This window comes from Poecilia reticulata, chromosome 16 (genome assembly GCF_904066995.2).
Source record: "Poecilia reticulata chromosome 16, P_reticulata-male-v2, whole genome shotgun sequence".
Taxonomy (NCBI): domain Eukaryota; kingdom Metazoa; phylum Chordata; class Actinopteri; order Cyprinodontiformes; family Poeciliidae; genus Poecilia; species Poecilia reticulata.
In genome coordinates this window covers 3,221,383-3,244,848 of record NC_088845.1, presented here as the reverse complement: position 1 = coordinate 3,244,848, position 23,466 = coordinate 3,221,383, and the positions used below count along the sequence as shown (strand labels likewise).

The window sequence follows — 23,466 nt, the reverse complement described above, 5'->3', positions numbered from 1 at the left end:
AAGCAGGCTTAGCTTTTGTACCTTACAGGATGCCTGTTGCAAAGAGATTAAAACTTAACTTTGAAATTTAGAAAAGTAATCGTAAGAGAAAGAAAAAAGGTTTTATAGAATAAGCGTACAATAGAAAGTACAATTTAAAAAAAATTCCCAATTGAGTTTTTTGTCACTCTTAAATGTTTTGATTCATAGAAAAAAAATCATGAAAAGATAACTAGAGTAGATCTATATTGAGATCAAGAACCTGTCTGACAATATGAAGTAGGCAAAAGGCAAAACATCAGATCCTGATCCAAAGAAATCCAAGAACAGACGAGAAACTAAATCAATGAAATCTAACAGTTTGGGAAGACCTACAAAGTCATTTTAAGGCAAGAAAAAGAAAAGTCATTTAACACATTTTCACCAACAGAACAATTCAAAGTTCTTTTCAAGATTACAAGGAAAATAGAGCAACAAACAAACAAACAGCTACACTTCATGTTATTGATCAAAGGCAATTCTAAGCAATAGAGGGTTTTGTCTTGATTGAAAAGGAACTCAGTGTTTCAGCAGTTTTTCAGTTTTCTGTAAGTTTGTTCTACACTGCTCAAAAAATAAAGGGAACACTTAAACAACACAATATAACTCCAAGTATATCAAACTTCTGTGAAATTAAACTGTCCACTTAGGAAGCAACACTGATTGACAACAGGGACCCTCGTCGGGTCAATCAGTGTTGCTTCCTAAGTGGACAGTTTGATTTCACAGAAGTTTGATTTACTTGGAGTTATATTGTGTTGTTTAAGTGTTCCCTTTATTTTTTTGAGCAGTATATATTAGAAGAGGATAAAAATTAAAGCTGTTTCTCCATGTTTGGTTCTGGTTTGTTCAGGAGACGCATCAGAATGGAACCAGACGTTGGAGCAAAACAGGTCTTTAATTTGTTTTGGTACAAGGCCATTCAGTGACTTAGAAACTATAAATCATGCAGACACAAACATTGTTTCCCATTCATTGTAAAATATTTTTAGTCCTTTAACTACAAACAAAAGTCGCCTCAAAACTGAGGAAAGTCAACTTCCAGACACGAGTTAAATGAACAATGACTCAATTTACAAATATGCTAAAAAATGGGAAACTTTTAAACTTTCATTCTACTTAAAAATTCATTATTTTGTGAAGTTTAAGAGATAAGTGCATTTAATTTAACAGTTAGTTTGATTCAGACAGAATTTGTTCCCGAGTGAACAAAAAAATCATTTGGAAACTGTGTCATGGATTCATTGAAGTTATTTTGGTCTGATTTTCAGATTATTTGATCATCTATGAAAAAAAACTGACAAATTAGTGAGGAGACAAACATGTTTTTACAGTTTACTACTGCTTTTTTTTCCTTTACATTTTTTCTTTATATAAATCTGAAAAGTGTGGGGTGCATTTGAGTTCAGCCTCTGTGAGGTAACACTTTGTAGAACTAGCTTTTCCTCCAGTTGCGACTTTTATTGTGAACTTAGGCTTTATAAATCAACCGAAATCAACTAATAATTATATTTTTGATGTTATACGCCTTTAACAATGACACTAATCCATTAGAAATGTTAAAATTGAACGGCCTCATCTACAAACTGAGATGGATCTTATTTCTACGGTGATTCGTCACAAGAAAATATTAACTTGTTTTTCTATTTCACTCTATATAAGGTAACATTTTTGACATTCTTTATCACTTCTCCTGAGCTTTTATCGCACAGAGACTTCACACCTGGATGTTTTAGCTGAACAGGAAGTCCTGCTTCACACCTACTAAAGAGATCTGCCACTGAAGACAAAAGGCCTCCATGTCAGAGGGGAAAAAATCACTTAACATGTCTTTTTACATTTTAACAAATGTTTTATTGGTTTCTATATATAAAAAAACAGAGAATAATGCTCACCATAGGGAGAACAGCAGAATAAATTATTGTGCAAAACAGACAAGATAAACGTGAATATCTGTGGGATGGTGTGTGTGTTATTTTGTACTCAGAGCCACAGATGTCGCAGATATGACGGCACTGAGATGGAAAAACTGAGGGCTCTCTCCCAAACTCAAACCTCCAGGTTCCACACCTGGAAATGTGACGGACGGAGACTCGATCATTATTCACACTAGCATCACTGACTCTAATCACACAGGTCTGGGAGGTAAAGGCACGGGGAGGACGGATGTCAGGGATACTCACCTCTCCAGTCGCTCTTCAGCACAGCAGCGGTGCCAGCCAGCCGATCCACAGGATCCAGATCCGGTCCTGGTCCACGAAAATCCCTGCATGCCTGCCAGCAGATAACACGGCCGCCACACTTTCTGAGCTACTGGAGGGAGTCAACCTTTTCAAAAATACTACAGCTACAAATCATGAGGTTTCTTTTACATTATTTACAGGATTTCAGGTGAAAGCTGAGAGAGAGACGAGAGTTAGGATATTTTTTGAGAGCAGAATGAAAACAGAAGCAGTTTTAATGGAGGGTTTGGTGGTTATTGAGAGTTCTGGGGGTTCTGTGGGTTGTGATGATCAGGGCCACGGTCTCCATAAAGTCTGGCTGAGGGTCCCGCTCTGGGACGAGCTCTCTTTGCTCCCCGGCCTCTCCGCTCCCATCTCCAGCCCGCTTTGCATCTGAGGCTGCTGGGGAATCATAGGGAAGCTCTGCTGGGCTGAGAATCTGCGCGGCCAAGCCGAGGTGCTCGCACCGGAGGCCTGCGTCTGCTGACTGGACTTGGACCTCAGCCTCAGCATCTGGAGCAGGGACTTGGTGTGGGTCATGGAGATGGAGGTTTTGATGCGGGCGCCTGCAGAGTGGCTGTGTGAGCCTGGGAAGCGGGCAGAGAAGGTGGCGTCCAGGACCGGTCCAAGCCAGAGGCCTTTCCCTTCGGGCCCCAGGAACTGCGATGCCCTCTGGAGGCAGCTGGAGAACCCATCCTGGAAGGAGTATTTCTGGCCTCCCATCTTTTCCTTGAGTTCTTTGGCGTTTCTTTGCAGGAAGAGAACAGTGTGCTCCAGAATCTCAGCTTTCTCTGCCTTCTGCTGCATCCCTCCCTGCAGCAATTGCAGTTAAATAGATTTAACAACAAGCACAGTAGATCTTTCTTGTCTTGCATACAGAAACTAAACATGTTTCCACTTTAAATCTTATTTACTTGTTGAGGCTCCTGCAGCAGCATGGTCCTCAGACGCTCCAGACTGCGATTCATTCGCTCCCTTCGACGTTTCTCCACCTGAGATTTCATCAGCTGGAAGCAAAAAGCAAGAAGAGGATTGACCAAAGTTTGGGGATCTCAATTAAACATTCTTACATTTAGTACTCTGCAAATAAAACCAAAAATGTTAGTATTGCTGCATAAGTTGCATGCATTCTCAGTGGTACCTTTCTCTTCTTTGTTGCATCGTCAGTTTCTTGCAGCAGCTTCATTATCCTGGACTTCCCAAAGTTCTGTTCTCATCCAGGAAAAGCTGCTTCCTTCCCAGTCTGTGACTGATCAGGTAGTGAGCCTCAGGCCTCTTGCTTCTGCTTTTACCTCCCCCCAGAAACCCCCTCCCTCCCCTTCAGGTCCCTCCTTCCTCCAGCCCCTGCAGACCTTTACAGCCCCTGGACCCACCCTCAGCCCCACACCCACCAACTCCTCATCAGTCAAGTCACATTCCAGTTCCTCACAATGTCTTGTTTTTATGATTAAAGGAAGCAAATCCTGCAGATTAAAGTCCACTTTTCTAAACTTTTTACCACAAAACACAGGAGCACAGATAAATATATAAAACATGACAGAATAATTGAAAGAAAAGTGTAACGCAAGAAATACGCTCTCAGGTTTTCAATTCTTCCCACTTTGCAAATTATTTGTGCTCTTCAGTTTGAACAAAAGCATTTTGCATCGCGACAATAAAGTGGGATAGAAAAAAAAACATATATATGATGTTTACATTTGAACATAATAATGTTCTTCTGCTTGATTATTTTGTGAGATACCAGCATTTAGCAATTATGAAGCAAGTTGAGAGTTTATTTGTGCAGAAACCCATTTTGTTTCATTTTCTGAAATGTAATCATGGTTGGTCCAACTTCATGAATTTGTGTACCTGAAACATCTTTAATGACCATTTCTTCATTAAATCAAAGCTAAAAATGTTTAATATGCATCTGCTTTTCAATTTTGCAATCAGTTAAAAATAAAAATAAGCATCATTCTGAGTCTGACACTTTGTGACAAACAACTTCAGGTTTGGATATTCCAGTGGTTTTCTCAGCAGCAGAAGGAAAAAAAAACTCACTTCATTTTCATCAGTGGGTTTGAAAATGTTGTAAACTATTACACATTAAGAATGACTTTAAATCTGAAATTATTTTTGTAAATTATTCTATATATGAATGGTGAAATTATTAATGAATTTACAACACTTTAACACCGGCTTAACATTGGTTCAACCTCAAAATTAAACACATTTTATTGAAATTTTGTGTTTCAGATCAACAAAAAATTTCATAGAGATGAAGTGAAATTATATATAGTTTCAATTTTTAAGCAGATATCTGAAGAGTGTGGCTTGCATTTCCAGTCCTCTAATTCTTAATCAACCCTTTTACCAACTTTGCACATTTAGAGACTAAAATTGCAAACAACAACAACAACAAAAACTTCTCTATTGAACTTAGACTAGGACATTTAAACACATGAATATGCTTTCATCTATTTTAGCCCTGGCTGTTTTCCTGCTGCATGAAATTCTTCAATCTTTTGCAACTTCTAACTGATTTTTTCCCCTAAATATTTATTTATTTCATCCATTAATTCTCCACCAGCTTCTCAGCTCCTGCTAAAGAAAAATAATCCCCTCAGCATTTTGATGCCACCACCATGTCTCAAAGTAGCTATGGCTAAAAACTGCAAATCAAATCGTAATTTGTATGTCTTCTTTCTTATTTTACTTTTAAAAGTGAATAGATGTCCTGGATTTCATTTGGGTGAATCAGAGATAAATCATTTGAAAAAACACAATAGTTCCCCTTCCACTTCACGGCCATATTTGCAGCTCATGTCTGAATATGCAACAGTAGCCTGATTTTTCTTCTTCCTTTGGTTCCTCAGAGTGTTTCATCTTTTCGCTTCTCTCTGTCCGTGAACCTCCGGCGAGTGCCGACGCGTCTCCTTTCACGCCTTTTGCGTTTCCGCACGCAGGTTGTAAATGCGGGTTTTTGCATTCGCGCCTCCTTGTCACTGGGGTGCACGCGTGCCATTTGCACCCACTGTCTCGTGCTGTCGCGCCGCCATTGTTTGATGTTCCCCTTTGATGATGCGGAGGATCGCCGTGGGAAACACAGAGGAGGTGATTATGCACGCGTGACTCCTGTTTTAAATTCATCATTTGAAGCCCCCCTTCCTTCCCTAACCGGTGAGCCTGGCACTTCTTTGCAGATGCAGATTGACGTTCAAACACGTGGAGTCCGACACATTGTAATTACACGCGTCACCACGCACAGATACCCAATTTCTATACTGCGTTTAATAAACTTATTGTATGAATGTAACACTGGGGAAGAACCCGGATTGTGACAGTTTCATTTGAGGGTGTAAGATGTTTATGTGTCCCCTTTTGCCCCAGCGTATAGCCGGTCGCTGAGCAATTATAAAAACAAGCAAAAACTAATTTCAACTGAATTAGACAAAAAGTCATTACAAAATAAAACCAGTAAACTGTTTACTCCTGTCTGTCAGCTTTGATAGAACCAACCGAGCCCCTTCAGGGGTCAGAGGTCAAAGCTGTGTTTCAACCTGGGCTTTTCTGCTTGAACAGATTTGAACTTTTATTGTGCAGAATATCTGACTAACTTCATGTATTTTGATCCTTATTTCACAGTGTTTCATTGTTTTATGTTTTAATTTTAGTGTTTTTATTTATGATGTATGGCTTGTATAGAGTTTTAGTCCACTATTTTTGTTTTAAATATGTTCGAGACGTAAACTTTGATTTCCATTGTTGCCATGTTCTGCCTGCAGGACGCCAACCAGAGATCAATAAAGAAATTGTATGTACCTGATTACTAACGGCTGTCCACAGGAAAATTGCTCAACATTTTAATTAAAGATCCACGAAGCTCCTTCAATCTGCTGCTGAGAGAATCAGCTTATCTGACCTCAGTGACCAAAACTCAGCAACAAAAAGTTTTATAAACTTTCTATAAAGGTAAGCTCAACTTAATCGATTTAGAAAATGTCCATTTTGGATCCAAACTGCAGGTTTCACATGAATCTTCTCCCTGTTTTAGCAAAGCTGGTGTCCAGATGTTGCAAGGTGTTGCCACATTGACTCTTTCTCTTAGTCATGCAGATTAAAATCTTTTTATTTTCCCCAGTCAGGATCAGAAAGAGGAACCAAAAATAAAAACTTGAGAGATAAACGTGAAAGTGTTTCAAAACTGAGATGGAAATCTACCAGGAAGACGAATCAACATTTTAAATCAACACATCACTGCTTCAGTCATTAAATGAGCTAATCTAAGATAATCTACCACTGCTGTTACATTTAGCTACTGCTGTAAAGCTGATCAAACGCAGCGATCACTTATCAATAATCATAAAATAAACATAAAGTCTAAAAATATAAAACTGTAATGAACTGAATGTTCTGTTCTTTGTGTGGGAAATGTTTGAGTGTTTCTGGAGTTGAATCTCGATCATTTACTGTCATTGTTGACAGTCAGTTGCTATAACAACAGGTCTGTGTGTAGCGTGGCCAACAGAGAGAGCGAGAAAAACGAATATGAGTAGTTTTGAGGTGTTTTCTGCTATATTTTCCCTAAATCAATAAGAGCCACATATCCAGGTTTCATTTAGTTAACTGGATTGTTCTACTGTCAATCAGTCGCTTACCTTGCATATGCCTGGGGCCGGCTCTGACTGTGTCACCACCTTCAGGAAGGAAGTTGTGTGAATATGATGAAATGATTGTCGTCCTTGCAGTCCCAGCGCCCATAGCCCTCCATCTTCAGTTCCTCAACATGAATGTCGTCGGCTTCCAAAGACACGCTGAAAACGGAAACGTCTTCCTGGTCCAAGCGCCAAACAGAGTCGTCTGTCATGTAGGTCCAACATCTTCACCAGACATTCAGCACTGATCCTGTCATCAAACCAGCATATTCAGTGGCTGCTGAACACAGGGCGACTCTAGAGGAGGAGTCGTGCGCAATAACCTGCTTTATGGAGTCATTTCATTCACTGACGATCCACCCCATGCATGCTGCGCTCCAGCTGGGGTGATGGATGTTTGTCACTACCTGCCACTCATCAGCCAGCAAGTGTTCCTTGGTCTTCATGTTTCTGATTAATCTCCATTTTATCAGCAGCAACAAAGCATCCGCTGCTGCATGAATTGAAAATAAATAAATGCAAACTGATGTGAAAGAGATTTTTTTTCCCCACACCATCAGTTTATGTCTGCAGTCGATGATTTACAGCGCTCTGCAGGCAAAATGGCAACAGCAAAAGTTTGGAGGAAAAACAACAATCAATATATCTATGTATATTTTTAATTTTGTGTTCTGTTGAGTTTTTGTTACCCAATTGATGCAAACATAATAACACTTTGGTTAATTTTTAGGTACGGAACTCAAAAAGTATGGAACAAAAACTAAAACTGAATCTCAAAATTCCAAAAGTCGAACATTTTCGACTTTTCGTCATTTGCCACGACCAACTGGAGGTTTGAGAAGACAGAGCAGACACACAAAACTGATTAAATGATGCAGGATTATTTTCGATGCTCATTAAAAGTAAAAGGTTAATACCAGAAGAGGGAGAACGTTGTGATACCTTCTAGCAGGAAGATGTCACAACCAACAGTAACGCCAGACCAGATGTAGTTTCTACGCAGAGAAAAATGACAGAGTAAACAAAAAGTCTGAAATTCCACAAAATTTCTGAGTTCCATCTAGTCTCGCCACATGTCAATTAGCACAATGCCAAAGTGGAAAGACCTTAACATAGACATTAGACAAAAACCTGCTGCAGCTCATCAGTAAAACACTTCAAACTGATGAAATGTCCACCATCCTAGATATAAATTATTCACAATAAAGCACTAGGAGTCAACCTGCTAGCAAATATACCCAGGGTCTGACTGTGCAATGTTGTAAAAATAATAAAGCAATGTTTCCAGAAATCAAAGCATTTTTAGCACAAACACCTCATGTGAAGTTAGAAGCCCAATGGCTTCCTTTTATTTAATCAAAGTTTTGTTTGAGCTTAACTGAACTCTTTTTTTATCCGTTCTATTCAGCCATGCCGTCTTATTCAAACTGAATAAAACAGCACATCCAAAGTTTTCAGGATTAATCAAACTTCTTTAACAGATTTCCATAAGGTGTGACTGCTTGAAAGCAAAATTCATGTTGTCCTAAGGCTTTTTGCTCTTGTGAAAACGTGCCTTCATGTCCTCTGAGTTATCTTTTTCAAATCTGACCACAAGGTCTGCACAAAGGGTGAGCGGCTCAGCAGCTGCTTGTGAATACAGAGTCTTTATTGTAAAAGAGGTAGAGAGAATACAGGTGTTTCACTGTACAGAAAAAAGACAGCACTGTTTTTACTCAGTCAAACCAACAATATGGATTCAGACACGCCTCATTCATTTACAGGGACAGGCCAGTAAAAAAGAGAAAAGGAGGAACGAAACAACACGAAACAGAGAAACAAACACACAAATCTTTGGATTTTTCTCTATTGCCCTCTCATTCACTAAATGCACTCCCTTTCTGAGCCGCTAGAACCAAAACACTTGTTAAACTAATAATACAGGCAATAATAATATTAATAAAAATGATATAGTGTGCTAAAAACAAAAGATAATGCGATCCCACCTCTCACATCTTCCCCACCACAAATACATTTTAGTAACAAGTGGAAAACAAACCCTACGAGCCCCGATGATAAAACCCAAACCTGCATGCACTCAACACACACTCACTCTACCGTCTGTGCACTCAGCTAATCATACAAACATAATGATGACCTACGCTGGGCGGCTTTCCAAACAAAACAAAACATTTAAAATAACCAAACATTATACAAAAACAACTGCAGCCAAGTGGGAAGGGTGATATCATTCTGTCTGTCTTTTCCCTCGTCAATCTTTCTGTCGTTCTGTGCCGGCGGGGCGGGGCCATCAGTCGGAGTTATCCGAGTGGTCGGTGCGGGGCGAAGTGCCGGAAGGGGGCGAGGCCCGACCCTGCCAGTTTCCGTTAGCCTGAGGGGTCCAAACAGACAAAATCAACATCAACACACTGCATCGTGCAACAAAAATGTAGTATACTGAAAATCAATCTATGAATTTGCATATAATCTCTTTTTCCTCCATTTCTTGTTGGGTTCAAAGCTCCCACCTTTCAAAACAAAGGAACCTGCAACATTTTTTTACTCTCTGGTCAATTGGTTTTATTTTAGAAAGAAAATAAAATTCTACAGGTCGGACATTTAAAACATTGTATTTAGAAACTGGTGTCACTTAATAAACCCTGATTGGTCTAACTGGCCTATACACATTAATGCATGTCTGGTGTGAAGGACTTTGGATAATGTCAACATCTGCCATTTTCTTTTCTTTTCTTCATTTTGTGGCACTAAGCAAAAGGTAAAGATAACAAACTCTGGATGTTTTCATCTGCTTTCTCAAAACTACTACCCAGATGATTTTACCTGAAACAAAACCCAGAAACAACTATGTTTCTGTAGGAACTATCGGTATGGAAACAGCTGCAAAGTGGCACATTTGACAAGATCTGAGGTACTTTTTGAAAATATTTTCACAATATTAACATCTGATCAGTTTCTTATGCCCTCCATGTCCAATTCTGATCCCAAAACTCAACAGAAAATGATATTTCTCTCCCATTCCATCTAAATGTATGAAGCAGCAGCTCACACATGCATGTCTGTTCAGGAATGTATCTTTATCGCCCTCTAGTGACGGGTTGATGGACAACAACATCGATCTGAGTAACAACATGAAGCTTCGCCTTGAGAGAGATGTCTGCATGCAACTTTACTGCTTTTGATCTTTAAATGATTTACTAGCAAATCACAAAATAAAGACACGATCTGCAGCACCTGCATCTGGTAGGTGGACTGCTCGCCGTTCACAGATGGAACCCCGAGGAACATGTCCGCTGAGCCCGACAGGGAGAACGACCCCGACCCTGAAAAAGAAGAAAAAATCTTTAGTTTTCATCCACAGCATTAAAACTTTTGGTTTTTTCTGTGTAGGAAGCTCGATGGCCTCTAGGGTTCCAGCGGAAGCCTTCGTCGTCTCGTACCTGTGGAGTTTGGAGTGTGTGGAGAATCGTCTCCCTGCCTGGCTCCTAAAGCCGTCTTCATGGCGTACAGGTTGGCCTCCTCTTGGAACTTGCCAATGTTTTTCTTGTAGCGGATTCGTTTGTTGCCAAACCAGTTGGAGACCTGGGAAAAAATGATTGAAAAAATAACACCCAAATTATAGTTTTCTTACAAATGCAAATACAAAACATGTGGTTTCAGCTCTGAGTGTTGAATAACAGATTTGGTAATCATTTCAATTCAACTCCTGCCAGAACGTCACACAGCTCTTGTATCAGCACCATTATAATCGTCATTATAATCTCATGAAAACCAAAGAAATAAAGAATCATCCCATTATTTCATCTCAATGAATGAATAGAATCCTGTTTGCAAGACCTCACTAGAGGAAAGGGATGTGCAACGTCTGACAAATCTTATTTCACCCACTTTCAACATAATTTCCTGTTAAGTTTGGAAAATTCAGGCATTTATTAGAAAGTTATAGCAGATTTATTCTCCAAATAAATAAAAAATGTAGTTCAGCAGACTCCTCTGTGAACGTTCACTTTACTTAAGGTGTTTAAGATAAAATAAAGGAGAAAGGTCAGAAACATCAGCTGTGAGCTCATCTTGACATTTATCACCTCAATCTTTCTGTTGCAAATGTCTGACTTTAAATACAAATATAAAAGTTACAAATTTCTGACTATAAAATGTCAGAGAAACGTTTTGTTTAACATCATAAATTTAATCTTTTAATAATAAAAAATGCTCATTTGCTTCTTGTAAATATGCAACTTTTCAACACAAAAAAATATCCAAATTTTTCTTGTAAATATGTGAAATCATCTCAGTATATCAGAAATGTTTGGTGTAAATTTACTTTCCAATTTTTAAAAATATATTTCATCTAATTGTCCGTCACATCCTGCCAGCTCGTCTCGTTCCGTGCGGACAGCGGCTGACCTGAGAGACGGTGATTCCACACTGTTTGGCAAGTTCCTCTTTGGCTTCTTCGCTGGGGTAAGGATTGGAGAGGTGGGAGTAGAAATACTCGTTGAGGACCTCTGTGGCCTGTTTGCTGAAGTTGCGCCTCTTACGCCTGAGGAGAGAGAAACATGTTGAGCGCTAAGGGATTAACAACTGAAGAAATTAAAAAATAAAAATCTAACAGCGCAAATACCATTCAAGCCATCTTTGACTGTGAAAAACACATATTTTATACAAAAGCTGACAATAAATGCATGGAATATATCAGAAAAAGAGAGATGGATACAACAAAATGGTACATCATTCCTAATCTGGAAAAGACTTAAAATTTCTAATTTTTCCCGTCTGCACATGTCAAAGACCTCTTTACACATTTGTTACAAACCCTTTTAAGTTAGACTTGGAAACTCTTGTGGCTTAGATTTTGTATCATCTAAGCCACAATGAGAAGCAGTCAGAGCCAAGTTAGCAAGCAGGTGTGCAGTGAGGTGAGACCACTGTGAAAGATAACAGCAACATCTGGCTGCTTGAACATTAAGTATAAAGAAAAGACGGAGAATCAGGAGCGTTGTACAGTGGACACCGAAAGAAAATGGCCACAAACTGCTCACCTGGCGTCCAGGAAGCGGGACCTCAGGATCATGACGGCCTCACACGTGCTCTGCTTGAGCTGGGTCTGGATGGAGCTGAACTTGCGGTGGATGATGGCCACCATGCGCTCGATCTCCCGCGGAGTCACGGGCCGCGTGCGCGACTGCTCCCTCAGCAGGTTCATGACGTGAGTGGTGAATTCAGTGCATGCCTGAGTAAAGTTGACATTTGAGAAAAACAAAAGGAAGGGATTAAATCTATACTGGAGTTCTCAACAATGTATCTGTATTGATTTTGAGGGAAAGGAAACCCTGAAAAGCTTTTTAAGACAAGGAGTTCTGAGGAAAGCTTAATTAAATAACTTGACATATGCAAAAAACTAAAATAGAATATTAAACAGCTGTGGAAAAATCTATTTAAGAAGGTTAACATTCCTAAATGTTGTGTCAAATGGATTCCACTCAGCTGTGGAACTCATAATTACAAGAGTAAAAACAACTCCCCCCCCCTGTCCACCCACTCTAAAGAGGTATTTTCTGCGAATGCGTGGCCTAACATGCCAAAGGATTTACACTCCTGGAGGGCAGCGTCAGAACAGGCAAGCGTGTACAGGCAATGTCAGCGACACGGTACCTGCTCATACTTCTCCAGCTCAGTGTGGTAGATACTGCGAATCTGGCTCAACTTGCTTTTGTAGTCGGAGTGCTCGAGCGAGCTGTCGGGCGACATCCCTCCGGAGCTGGTGGCGGCGGACACGGCGGCGGCGGCCCCGCCTCCTTTCTCCGGCCCGGCGACGCCCTCCGCCAGCAGCATGTTGTCCAAACGCACCAGCTGAGGATCCTGAGGCTCCTCCTCCTGGGTGTTCCTCATAGACAGGCCTGCCGGTTAGAACATGTTTGTGTTTTAACTCCCACTAAAATCAAACATTTCATGGCACACTCCTACTAAAAAACACAGAACCTTGTGGTACTCCACCAGTAACCCTGGAACATGAACAGACTGGAATCTGTTGGACCAATCAGATCTAAACCCCACTTGATTAGCGACTATTTTCTCCTGGAAACAGAAACAAGTCATCTTAATCGAGAAATGGTTTCCTAAGGAAAGGTTAAGAGACTTTAAAGTCTGATATGTCTCCATTTAGCTTAATTATGGCTAAATACAGGGCGGTAATCTAAGGGAACACTTTTGGGAATAATTTGGAGGGGATGGGGTCCAACATGCAAGAGGAAGGTTTTCATCTAACAAGGTCTCTGTAATAAACTGCAAGAGGAGAGATTTGATTTGGCCTCCTGAAACTGAAACAGTCATGAGAAATATAATGTTTGCATTTGTTAAATATGTAACTCAATATGCAGAAGCTAAACTTAATATTTAGGATAAAAACTAGACTAAATAATTCCAATGAATTTCCAGCCATCGCCACACTCTTTCCAGGCTGCTTTATTAATTTTTAAGATCTAAATACAAACATTTAATATCAATATATAAAACAGATTGCAAATTAAATGTTCTAAAGCAGGGAACAAAACTTCAAATACTGCTGCTTATTTTAGTAGAGTATAGTTTTACTTGCATGAATCAAGTCATCTGTTATGCAACTTGGTGCTTATTTTATTAACTATGGTCAATTTCACAGCAATTTAAACAAAATAAACATTTTAAGGCTGTTAACTTCACTACTTCTTTGAATTTAATTTTATATTAATCGATTTATTTACATTCAGAATTAATATTATACTTCAGGAATAGAAATACTGCCCAGAAACACAGCTGTTTATTAATTCACCCTACCTCCCCCATACTTATTCAGACAAGGAAGGAACTAAAAAACATGGGCCAAACTTTTCCATTCTGGTCATATCTGCATCTGAACCCGCTCTTATACTTCACACGATCAGTTCACTCAGAAAGCAACAAACCGCAACTCAAAGATTAAACACCATCCTGCTTAGAGATCTCATAACCATCAGTGTTTGCATCACAATCACAAGACTGTTTGCACACACTATTTGGTAAGCAATAACATTTCAGATGCCATCCATCAAAATCCTGTACACTAATAACATATTTCACCACCAGGATAGACTTTATTTCAACAACTGATGTAGATTTAAATGACCAAGATAAACACAGCTCCAGGAAAATGCCGGGCACAACGTAGGTTATGTTAAATCAACATCATTGCAATATGTAACAGTAATATAACAATTTTATGTTTTATGTTGGTTAAAACACTTTGCAGTTTGTTCTCTTTGTACAAACAGCTGGAGTCTAGCCATAATTGCCTGCTGGGAAATGGGTTTATACAAAAAAAAACAAAAAAACTCTCCCACAAAAGTTCATTGCTACCTATTTTGGTCTGACATGGGCTACAATTCTCAGATATTTCTAACGAGTCAACTGACTGAAACGGTGCATCCCAATATTTTGTCTCTGCATTTTCAAATAAGCATTTCGGAGTTGTGTCAGCCTTTAGATTTAATGGAGTTGATTTTTTTTTCATAATTTGAACACAACTAATCCATTGATAGTGGAGTAAAAAATTATATATACATCTGCAAAACTTTTCCTTAAAGGTGAGCGCTGAGTGACTGTTGTAAGTGTAAGTGGTACAGGTGTTTACCCACAAATCTAAACATAAATGCCAATAAATTATGCTGATTTGTTTCAGTGCTCTGCTTCTATTATTTAGGAATGAATCTGCGCCTTAATACAGGTCGCATCTAACAATTGCTCCTACAATTATGCATTACACAAACAACAGCTTGGTAACTTAATTTCTATCAGCATTTTATTAAAAAAAGAACAAATATTATTTTTGAATTGGGCATATTTTCAGAACTATGCTGCTTTCTGACAACAGTAGGAAAGAGAGCAGCTTTATTGGGCAACATGACGAAATTAAAGATCTGATCATTTGAGCAAATGTGAAAATTAACAAATGTAAATAAGGTGGTAAACCCTGAGGTGAAAAAGCTGCACAATAATCAATATGCTAACTGACACAATATATATGTTTGCTTCAGTCCATCAATCTATTACTAACTACTGAGTTTATTTGTTTCAGTGCTATGGTCAAGAGTAGGCTACAAGTTAAACAATGTGACCAAAACAACAGCTAGATGGAGAGCGTTTATTGCAACTACTGACACAAATCTAAATTTAAAAAAGCAACTTTTGTCTTTATCCTCACACAAGCATTGTGTTTTGATCATATTATTGGTTTGTGATGACACCATATCAACGAGGGCTGCTGATGGCTCCAGTTGCACAGCACCACAGATCAACACCATGTTCTTGGTGACAGACAGCATTTATTAACCCTGTGTGTGTAAATAACCTACCCGTTTTTTCCTTGATCTCGCAAAGAACGCTGAACAATGCGGGCTTCATTCGGTGACAGTTTAGTGCGTGTTTCCTGTGGGGCACGAAGGAAACATCATGACTTGTTGGAAGTACAGAGAGCAATAAAAAATGCTGACAGCATGAAAACCTAGGGGGAAATAAATTAAAGTTCTACAGCGACGTTTAGCAAGTTAGCAACCGTTAGCTTTAAGATAACTTTAAGATACCTGAAACAGACAAGAAAAGATATACATGTGACCTCACTGAACATTGTAGTCAATATGTCTCCCCCGTTTTGATGTGGTGTAGTAAAATGTAACGCATTCTTATAAAGAAATGCATTTTCTTCAGGTTAAAAGGTGTCAGCTGCTGCTCTTAGCTTTAGCAAGTTAGCCTCGATTAGCGCAGGCTAAACGCCGAAGTTGGCTTATGATTCGGCACAACGGTTAATACCTTTAATTATATACATTCAACCGATCTATCTTAAATCATCAGAATTTAAGTAATTTTTTCTCTGAACTAACCACAGGTTATCCCAAACACCATTTTATTAATAAAAAAAATCTAATATGTGGACCACCTTAAGACATAATACAACTTAAAATGTACAGTAACTAAACAAGTAGTTCAACCTTGACTGATTCAGTCCACTAGTTAAAGTCGTTCAAATACAGCTAAAGATCACTGAAACAATTGCTTTCCAAGTAAAAACAAAAATCATAAATCAATTATTCATTTATGAAAGCACAGATTTTTTTACACGTCATTAACTTTGTTTTGATTAGGTTAGACCAGTTTAAGTAGTATGTTTTTTAAATGGACTTGAAAGTAATCTGGTCTAAATGCCAAGAAAAACATTTAAGCAACTATTTTGCAATTGAATAAGTTCAATAAATATTTCATTAGATACACAAGACTTTTAAGGGATCTTCATTCAGTGTAAAAATCAATTTTGACAGAATCGTTCTAAATAAGCCCATTAAAGAAACTTCGAAACGGAAGCCAACTTCAGTCTTGAGAAGGTTAACAATGGCTGCGATCAACAATCGCTGCTTGAAGGAAATGTGTTTAAAAACTAACATCAAATAACAAAAAGTCTCATTTTACTCCGACATCATATGAGCGCCAGCATATCATAAAAAAAATCAGCTTTATTTTTATGAGAAGGCTAATTGTTTAGCTGCTGGCTAATCAATATAAACAATAGAGTGAAGTTCAGGAAAGTTTCCCAAAGCGTCACAGAGCCAAAACAAAACGCAGCCACGGTGTCGGTAACTTTCCAAATTAAACAATCAAAGCTGTCACTAACTTTGCTTGTGCCTCGTCCAAACTTTGGTCGGTGATGGTCATTATTTGCTGCAGTATGTCACCAATATCTCTGCGGGTTTCATGTCCGTTTTCTGTGCCCTCGAGGCCCGACTCGCCTCCGTCCGACCGGTGCTGGGAGGGTTGATGAACCGAGTTGAGCGCATGCATCCCGGGGTGGCCGCTCACGCCGAGTCCCCGGCCGTTGGATGGCCCATTGCCAGTCAGAGGCTGCTGTTGCAACATCTTTGGCGACGCACAGTGGCGACGACTGCTGCCCGACTGTGTTCTCACAGGCAACACGGCAACTACCCGAACCGAGGCATCTCACAGAGCAGGGTCCCCTAGCGACTGACAGCCAGAAGTGCAAAACAGGCAAATGCGTGGAGCCCCAGAGAGTGCACGTAGAAAAAATAAATGTAGACACAATATTTCGATTTTTGGAAATACATGTTATTATCATAAACAAGCTCTTTGCATCAGAATTCCATATGCATGAAACTGTTGCAGAAGTCAATGTGACTAAAGATAAATGGATGTATGAGTTTTTCTAGATCTTGCTAATCCTGGAAATATTCTTTAAGTAATAGAAGGCTGTGGCTCTGAAGGTTCAGGTCAGAGTCCATCACTACACCTACATTTCTGGTTTACTTGCTGGTTTCCAGCTGTAGTAACTGGAGCTGTGCGTTGACTCTGGATCATTCCTCTATAGGTCCAAAGGTAATAACTTTGGTTTTCTTTCTGTTCAGCTGGAGAAAGTAATGGCTCATCCACCTGGTAACATTGTGTGTATTGTCCACATAGTTACGATAGATAATCTTATTTCCTGTTATAACCTCAGCTAGTGGGAGCTTAAAGATATTAAATAAAAGGGGTCCTACCTTGGGGAACTCCATATGTGACTTATGGAGTTCCCATAAGTCAAATCTTCCTTAAGTAAGATTTGAACCAGCTGCGTATTGGACCGGAGAAGAGTTGAGTACCAACCCAACTCTTGGTACTTTTTACTTTTTGTTTTGAAAGAGAGCAGAAGTTTTGAGTACAAGCATTATAAGTTTTGACAACAAAGCCATGAAGTCCTGCTTTCAGACTAAAAATGTGCTCTCTACTTAGGGCAGAAAAATTCCCCATATACAATCACACAACTCCTGGTTCTATGCCAAACAGACTTCTTTAAAGAAGTTGCAGCCAATGCTCCAGAATAGGCAAATTCAATTATTTATGTTTCTTTTTCTTAGCTTCCTTTGTGACGATACAGTCAGATGCCATTGCTGAACAAACATTAAAAGTGATCCATAGAAGGCTCCATCCTTAATTAGACTCCTGATGTTGCTGGATTTCAGTGAACACTAACATCCACAAAAGTTGGATATTTAAAATGTATTATTGTAAGTTTACAAGTAAGAGAATTACCAAATATTTAAATGTATATAATCACATTGGGTCCAGATAATTTCAATTTGGGAAACTTTGCTCTAAACAATTACTGAGGTCATTGACCTCCATTTTTATTTTTCATTCTGGCACTTGTGGAGCTCCGTACAAGTGCAAAACAGCATGTGACAAATATGACAACAGCATTTTTTTTATCTGGTGGAGAAATTCTGCTGAGACCACAGCAACAAGTTTCATAGAGGAGAAATGTTTGTTTGTGTATGACTGAGCAGTATAATGCTTAAACAAGTAAAAAAAAAAAAAAGGACGAGATAAAAAAAAATTTGACTCAATAACCTGGAAACTACTTGCTTTCTTGTTAAAGTAAAGATTGAAATCGGACTACGAACGGATGAAGCCTAATTTGTCTTTTGTGAAACAACAATCTGACTTAAGACGGCTCGCTTCTCTACTTCTCGTTTTAGCTTCAAGTCAACAGGATGTGAGCCAAAACCACAACAGTGAAGCGCAGAAGAGCTGTACGTGTTTCAACAAGTTGCAATGGGGCCTGACACATTCAAATGCATAGCAGCTTAAGCAGCAGCTGCCTGCAGCTGCTCAGCATGCTCCTAGTTTAAGATCAGGTTGCAGACTCCTCTGTCTCAGAGTACACCTGGACCGAAGCAAGTGCATGACAGGAGCGATTTAGTTTGTTTTAGAGACGTAGTTCATGACAATCAGATGAGGCAAATGTGGGGCATGTAAATAGGGGTGGGCTGAGGCGAGAGGAACAGGAAGAATAGAGCGGAGAGACAGAAGACGGCAATACAGACAGAGAGAGGGAGAGCTTGTGGCGCTGGTATGTGAAATACTTCACAGCAGATTTCTTCTCCTTCTTGTCTACATAGAGATATTGACCAGACGAGGGACGAGGCAAAAAATGCTGTACCCCATCTCTGGTCACTTCAAGAGATGATGTTGTGAGGAGATAAAGTCCAAACGACAAAGGTAAGACCCGGTTTACTTAACTTGGAGTAAAAGTAATGTCTATGGGGGAATCTCAGGATTAAAGTCTTAAAAAGAAACTGTCTTCTTTACTAAAGTCTAACTAGTCCATATGAATCTTTTAACCACATTATACATGTTAGTTGTTTAAAAAAACAACAGAAGTGTAGATTTTGTAGTGCTGTTTAAAGAGGTGAGAACTTGCCAAACTGGTTTCTTAAGGAGGGACAAACAAAAAAATCTTCAAAAACAGTTTTCAAGCCAGTAAGCACCTGTCTGTTAACAGCGTACATGTCCTGTCTGCCGCCTAACCATCAGAAGAGGAACCGTTTTCTCTCTGTGTTGCGTCTATAACAAAGAATCTGCTTTGTGTTTCTTCCGCTCAGAGTTTGACAGACACAATAATGGAGAGCAACATTGAATTTTTTGTGGAGATGCTGAAACCCCTCTACATCACCGAGGACGGAGATACAACCACAGGAGAGGCAGCGAGCAGCTCAGATGCCATCTTGCAAAGCTGTGGTGAAGACTCTGCTCTCGAAAAGAAAGAGGAACACCCGGGGGAGGGCGAGAATAATGAAGCTGCACCGAGTAGTGAAACGCATTCAGAGGAGCTAAAGTTGGAAAAGCAGCAGAGCAACACGGAGGAGGAGGAGCATTCAGAGGTTGATAAACTGGAGGATAGTGAGAAGAGAGATGATGAACTAAACTTAGACCAAAACGAAAGTGAAGAGCAGACACAAGTTGGTGAGACAGAGGAGGAAAATTCCTCTGAGCAGCAACCTGAAGGGGACAAAAACCAAGATGAAGATGCAAAAAAGGTGGGTAAACTAAAACCTCTGAATCAATTAGTTGTTCAGAAGGTACAACATTCAGTCCAAGGAAAACACACACACACACACACACACACTCGTGGAAATTTGTAAGATTTATTTTGTTACACATCATGTGGGATTACGTAGGAGTGGAGTGGATTCCTTTGCTGTGCCAACAAACATTGTGTGCCACTCAGTCAGAAACCTCTCCGTCTCTCTCCACCTACCCGCCTCCTCTCAGGCTCACCGGTTAACCCCTGACTTCCCAGACTCGCTGTTTGAGCTGCTCTGCACCCTGCAGGAGGGCAGGCGGCTCAACGACCAGCGATGCTCCTTCAGGTTGGAGGGCGGGATCAGGAGGAGGAGGTGCCACTCGGAGCCCAACACCAGGAAACCGGCTAACAGAGGTGAGAGCGTGCTCATGAGGTTCCACTGAAACTGATGAAACTCATGCAGCTGTTTCAGCTGTTTCCATGACATGACTCTGACTCATTTTGATGGAGAAGAACAAAAACAACCACGAAACCTATGAGCAGGGTTTCAGTACTTTTATGTTTCTCCATCTTTGATGGTTAAAACTCCGCTGAATTACTTCTTTTTTCTTTCCAGTGGTCTTTTCCTCCATGACTTCACTGCAGAAAGAGGAGTTTTTTGACTTGGTTGCCACTGCACAAGCTCGCCGACTGGACGACCAGAGAGCACAGCTGGGAGGCTCTCTGGCCCCAAAACCAAAATGTAGAAGCTTTCGAGGCAGCTTAAAGCATCTGACTTTAGTGAAAAAACCTGAACCGGTTCCTGTCCCCAAAGATGTTCCTGCCCCTAAAGATGATCTGTATGATATGATTCTGACAACACAAGTAAGGAGGATTTGCTATAACGAGTGCTGTAATTTTTAAAAAGAAATAGTCGGTGTATGCACTTGTCGATTCTGATTCCTCCCTTTGCTGTAACCCACAGGCTCAGGGCCGACTGGAGGACCAGCGCAGCAGGGCCCCCGGCCCCATGGACGATGAAGACTTCTTCTCTCTCCTCCTGAAAGTGCAGGGCGGGCGAATGGATGAGCAGAGGACTGAACTGCCACGCCTGCTGAAAACCTGAGACAAAAAATAGAAAGATTCTCCAGCTGTGAGAGTCAATGAGTGTTTTAGCCTTTCTTTTTTTTTGCTTTGATTTCCTGTATGAGCAGGGCTTTCACAACCATAACTCCTCCTGAATGTTAGTCAGTGTTAAAGTTGTCAAGATTGTAGCAAAAACGCTAACGTTTGCGCAACAAAGCTTTTAATGTAACATTAGGAATTGTTTCCAATAAAGAAAAGTGCAGCAATACATAATTCAGCCTGTACTCTGAGGGACATTAAGGGTTACTTTCTAAAACTTGGAGGTTACTTATTGAAACCTAAAGGATATTTTTCAGAGTACAGTTAGTTTTTAGAGTGTAGACATGACTTTCCAAACCTTATAGGTTACTTGTTGGATCTTAGAGGTTAGTTTCTGGAAGTTGTGGTTACTCTCTGGAATTACCTCATAATTTCTGTGATATATATTTTACTTTCAGAAATCTGTACATTTCCTTTCTGTGAATTTCTGTGAATATACCATTTAAGTTTTGTAAAATAACTTATAAGACTTGGAAAGTAACCTCCAAGATCCAACAATGTAAGTTCAACTAAGTACCAAGTTGCAAGACTCATAACGCAGCATACTCCTTGAAAGTAATCTTAGTGTTTTGAAATATAATGTGAGTTTTGCAAAGTCAGATCATGAAAGCATTAGGTTCCAAAAGTCCCTGTAATAGTTCAAGGAAGTACCTTTTCAGTTGCAGAGCATAACTTTAAACTGTAGTAAGTGACCTACAGGTTCTAGAGAAAGTAACTTCTTCGTTGCTGAAAGTAACCTGTACGTTCTGGAAACTAACTACAATGTTCTGGAAAGTACCAGGTTACAGGATACCTCATAACACGGCTTGATCTCTGAAGGTACCCAGTTAGTTCAACAAAGTGATCTGTATGCTACATGAAAGCTATCTTTAAGTTCCAGTGTAAGCTTCAGAAACGTTTCCCCGCAATATAACTTACTACTAAAGTACCCTTTATGTGCTGGAATGACACCTTTGAGTTTGTGGTATAGAAATGTGTATATTTACCCCAAATTATCCAATTAGCCAGTTTGAGGATGTGCCATCTAATTGGAGAAAGTACAAAGACACAAAACTCCTGATAGTATAAGTGTTGCCCTCAAAAGTAACCTTTTGATTTGTAAGCTCCAGCAAGTCTTGGAAATGAAAGAGTTGTATTATATATTGCTACTAAAATGTTTACCATTTTTTTCTTGCAAATGTGATCAGAATAGACTAGCTTTTTTGGAATTTGAGGAGAAAGTATTTTGATCTCTAATGTTGTTGTTGTTGTTTTTTTACCAACAAGGTAAGATTGATGAGGAGATCCAAAAGTCATGCAGTGCTTAAGTGATATATGAAAGTTCTCTTCCAGAATAAAACAAATGTGCATCTGAGCCATTAGATTTGTTGATTTGTGAAATTTATTTCTCAAAATTACCATCAGAAGGAAGAAAGGATTAACTACATCCCTGGATTTCAGCAGAGGATAGTTTCTTCAGTAGCAGTGATGCCTGAAATTTGAGCAAAACAGAGAATAACACTTCGTTATGGAGAGGTGTTTAGTGGCGTGATGATTGTTGGTTATTATAGTAAAAACATATTAGATACTATTTAGCACGTGTTGTACTCTTGAGACAGAAAATCAAAACTGGGAAAAAATGTAAAATTATGAGCTTCCAGTCATAAATTGGAGTCAGAAATGGACTATCGTATTCATGTGTTGGGAAATTCCCCTTTAAGGCATTTTGGTGAAACTATGAAAAAAAAAATCGACTGCTAAGTTTATTATTAACAGTAATTCCCTTGGGAAGGGAACATTTCCTGAGATCTATTCAAAAACATCCAGCTGCACATGAATTTAACCATTGCTGGTAGAACAACATGACTTATGGTGTTCCTCTAAAGGAACAAATAAGGCAAAGATAAGGATGTTAATATTTAACGAGCTAAATGGAGCACTTTTAGGTGTATTTTTCTAACCAACTTCCTGAATTTTATAGTTTGCTCCTGTAATGATAAAGAAATAAACGGCAAATACCGTGTTTCTTTCTACCTGTTACAAATATTAGGCTTAGTGAAAAATAATTACATTTTAGTATAGTTTATTAATCTAAATAGGCTGCCAAAGAAGTTTTACTGAAGTTAGCTGGTTTTTATTTTTGCTGTGCAGTATTTGGTGTTAAACAGAGCATGGTTGTGACTCATCACAAACTGATCAAACTGTTTAAGGCACAACATGCTTTTCAAAACGCTGCAGGCAATAATGAAGGCCACCTAATGTCAACACCTACTGGGGGTCTCATGGAAACTGGTGACCTTCTCTGCTCTGCTCTGCTCTGCACTGCGTCCTCTGAGCTCAGAGGAAACCTGTTTGAGGAAGTAGTTATCGGCCCACGCAGGGGGAGGTCAGAGGTGACGAGAGGATGCCGTGTCACTTCCTCAAACAGGAGATTTAGGACAAGATATCAGATCACTGACCACCACCTGCAATGCTTGCAGCAAAGAGAAAAAGGAGAAGAGCATGCAGCACATCTAAAGCTGCACATTTCAGCAAATATTATGAAACAGGAAAAGCTGATTAAGTTCCACTTTTAGGATGAATGTGC

General features: G+C 39.5%; 3 protein-coding genes across 4 annotated transcripts; 1 reads left to right on the top strand and 2 right to left on the bottom strand.

Moving 5' to 3' along the window:
* Positions 1-145: 145 nt before the first annotated feature.
* Positions 146-3,533, bottom strand: her7 (hairy and enhancer of split related-7). Of its 2 annotated transcripts, XR_014084051.1 has the most exons (4): positions 3,382-3,533; positions 3,155-3,247; positions 2,202-3,053; positions 146-2,088 (listed from the first exon to the last, which is right to left on the bottom strand). XR_014084051.1 is itself a non-coding variant. In XM_008430786.3 (3 exons), the coding sequence occupies exons 1-3, from the start codon at positions 3,424-3,426 to the stop codon at positions 2,532-2,534; spliced, it is 660 nt and encodes a 219-aa protein (XP_008429008.1). In that variant the 5' UTR covers positions 3,427-3,533; the 3' UTR covers positions 146-2,531. The 2 variants fall into 2 exon arrangements, 1 of the variants encoding a protein (XP_008429008.1); XM_008430786.3 differs by having other exon boundaries at positions 146-3,053.
* Positions 3,534-8,504: 4,971 nt separating this feature from the next.
* Positions 8,505-16,884, bottom strand: pbx2 (pre-B-cell leukemia homeobox 2). Its single transcript, XM_008430785.3, has 8 exons — positions 16,554-16,884; positions 15,244-15,317; positions 12,530-12,774; positions 11,917-12,107; positions 11,282-11,417; positions 10,315-10,456; positions 10,109-10,197; positions 8,505-9,248 (listed from the first exon to the last, which is right to left on the bottom strand). Exons 1-8 carry the CDS (start codon positions 16,793-16,795, stop codon positions 9,168-9,170), a joined length of 1,200 nt encoding a protein of 399 aa, XP_008429007.1. The 5' UTR covers positions 16,796-16,884; the 3' UTR covers positions 8,505-9,167.
* A 1,590-nt stretch (positions 16,885-18,474) lies between these two features.
* LOC103477586 (uncharacterized) lies at positions 18,475-22,261 on the top strand. The gene is made up of 5 exons (XM_008430784.3): positions 18,475-18,931; positions 19,315-19,749; positions 19,985-20,150; positions 20,353-20,600; positions 20,701-22,261. Exons 2-5 carry the CDS (start codon positions 19,333-19,335, stop codon positions 20,839-20,841), a joined length of 972 nt encoding a protein of 323 aa, XP_008429006.2. The 5' UTR covers positions 18,475-18,931; positions 19,315-19,332; the 3' UTR covers positions 20,842-22,261.
* The last annotated feature ends 1,205 nt before the right edge of the window (positions 22,262-23,466 follow it).

Excerpts from the sequence above, each read along its gene's own strand:
- pbx2 (XM_008430785.3), bottom strand. The coding sequence starts at position 16,795 with ATGTTGCAACAGCAGCCTCTGACTGGCAATGGGCCATCCAACGGCCGG. Across the intron at positions 15,318-16,553 it reads TTGGACGAGGCACAAGCAAA|GAAACACGCACTAAACTGTC; the intron begins GTTAGTGACAGC and ends CGTGCCCCACAG. Across the intron at positions 10,198-10,314 it reads ACACACTCCAAACTCCACAG|GGTCGGGGTCGTTCTCCCTG; the intron begins GTACGAGACGAC and ends CTTCTTTTTCAG.
- LOC103477586 (XM_008430784.3), top strand. The coding sequence starts at position 19,333 with ATGGAGAGCAACATTGAATTTTTTGTGGAGATGCTGAAACCCCTCTAC. Across the intron at positions 19,750-19,984 it reads AAGATGAAGATGCAAAAAAG|GCTCACCGGTTAACCCCTGA; the intron begins GTGGGTAAACTA and ends GCCTCCTCTCAG. Across the intron at positions 20,151-20,352 it reads CAGGAAACCGGCTAACAGAG|TGGTCTTTTCCTCCATGACT; the intron begins GTGAGAGCGTGC and ends TTTTCTTTCCAG.
- her7 (XM_008430786.3), bottom strand. The coding sequence starts at position 3,426 with ATGAAGCTGCTGCAAGAAACTGACGATGCAACAAAGAAGAGAAAG. Across the intron at positions 3,248-3,381 it reads ATGCAACAAAGAAGAGAAAG|CTGATGAAATCTCAGGTGGA; the intron begins GTACCACTGAGA and ends TTTTGCTTCCAG. Across the intron at positions 3,054-3,154 it reads TGCTGCAGGAGCCTCAACAA|GGAGGGATGCAGCAGAAGGC; the intron begins GTAAATAAGATT and ends CAATTGCTGCAG.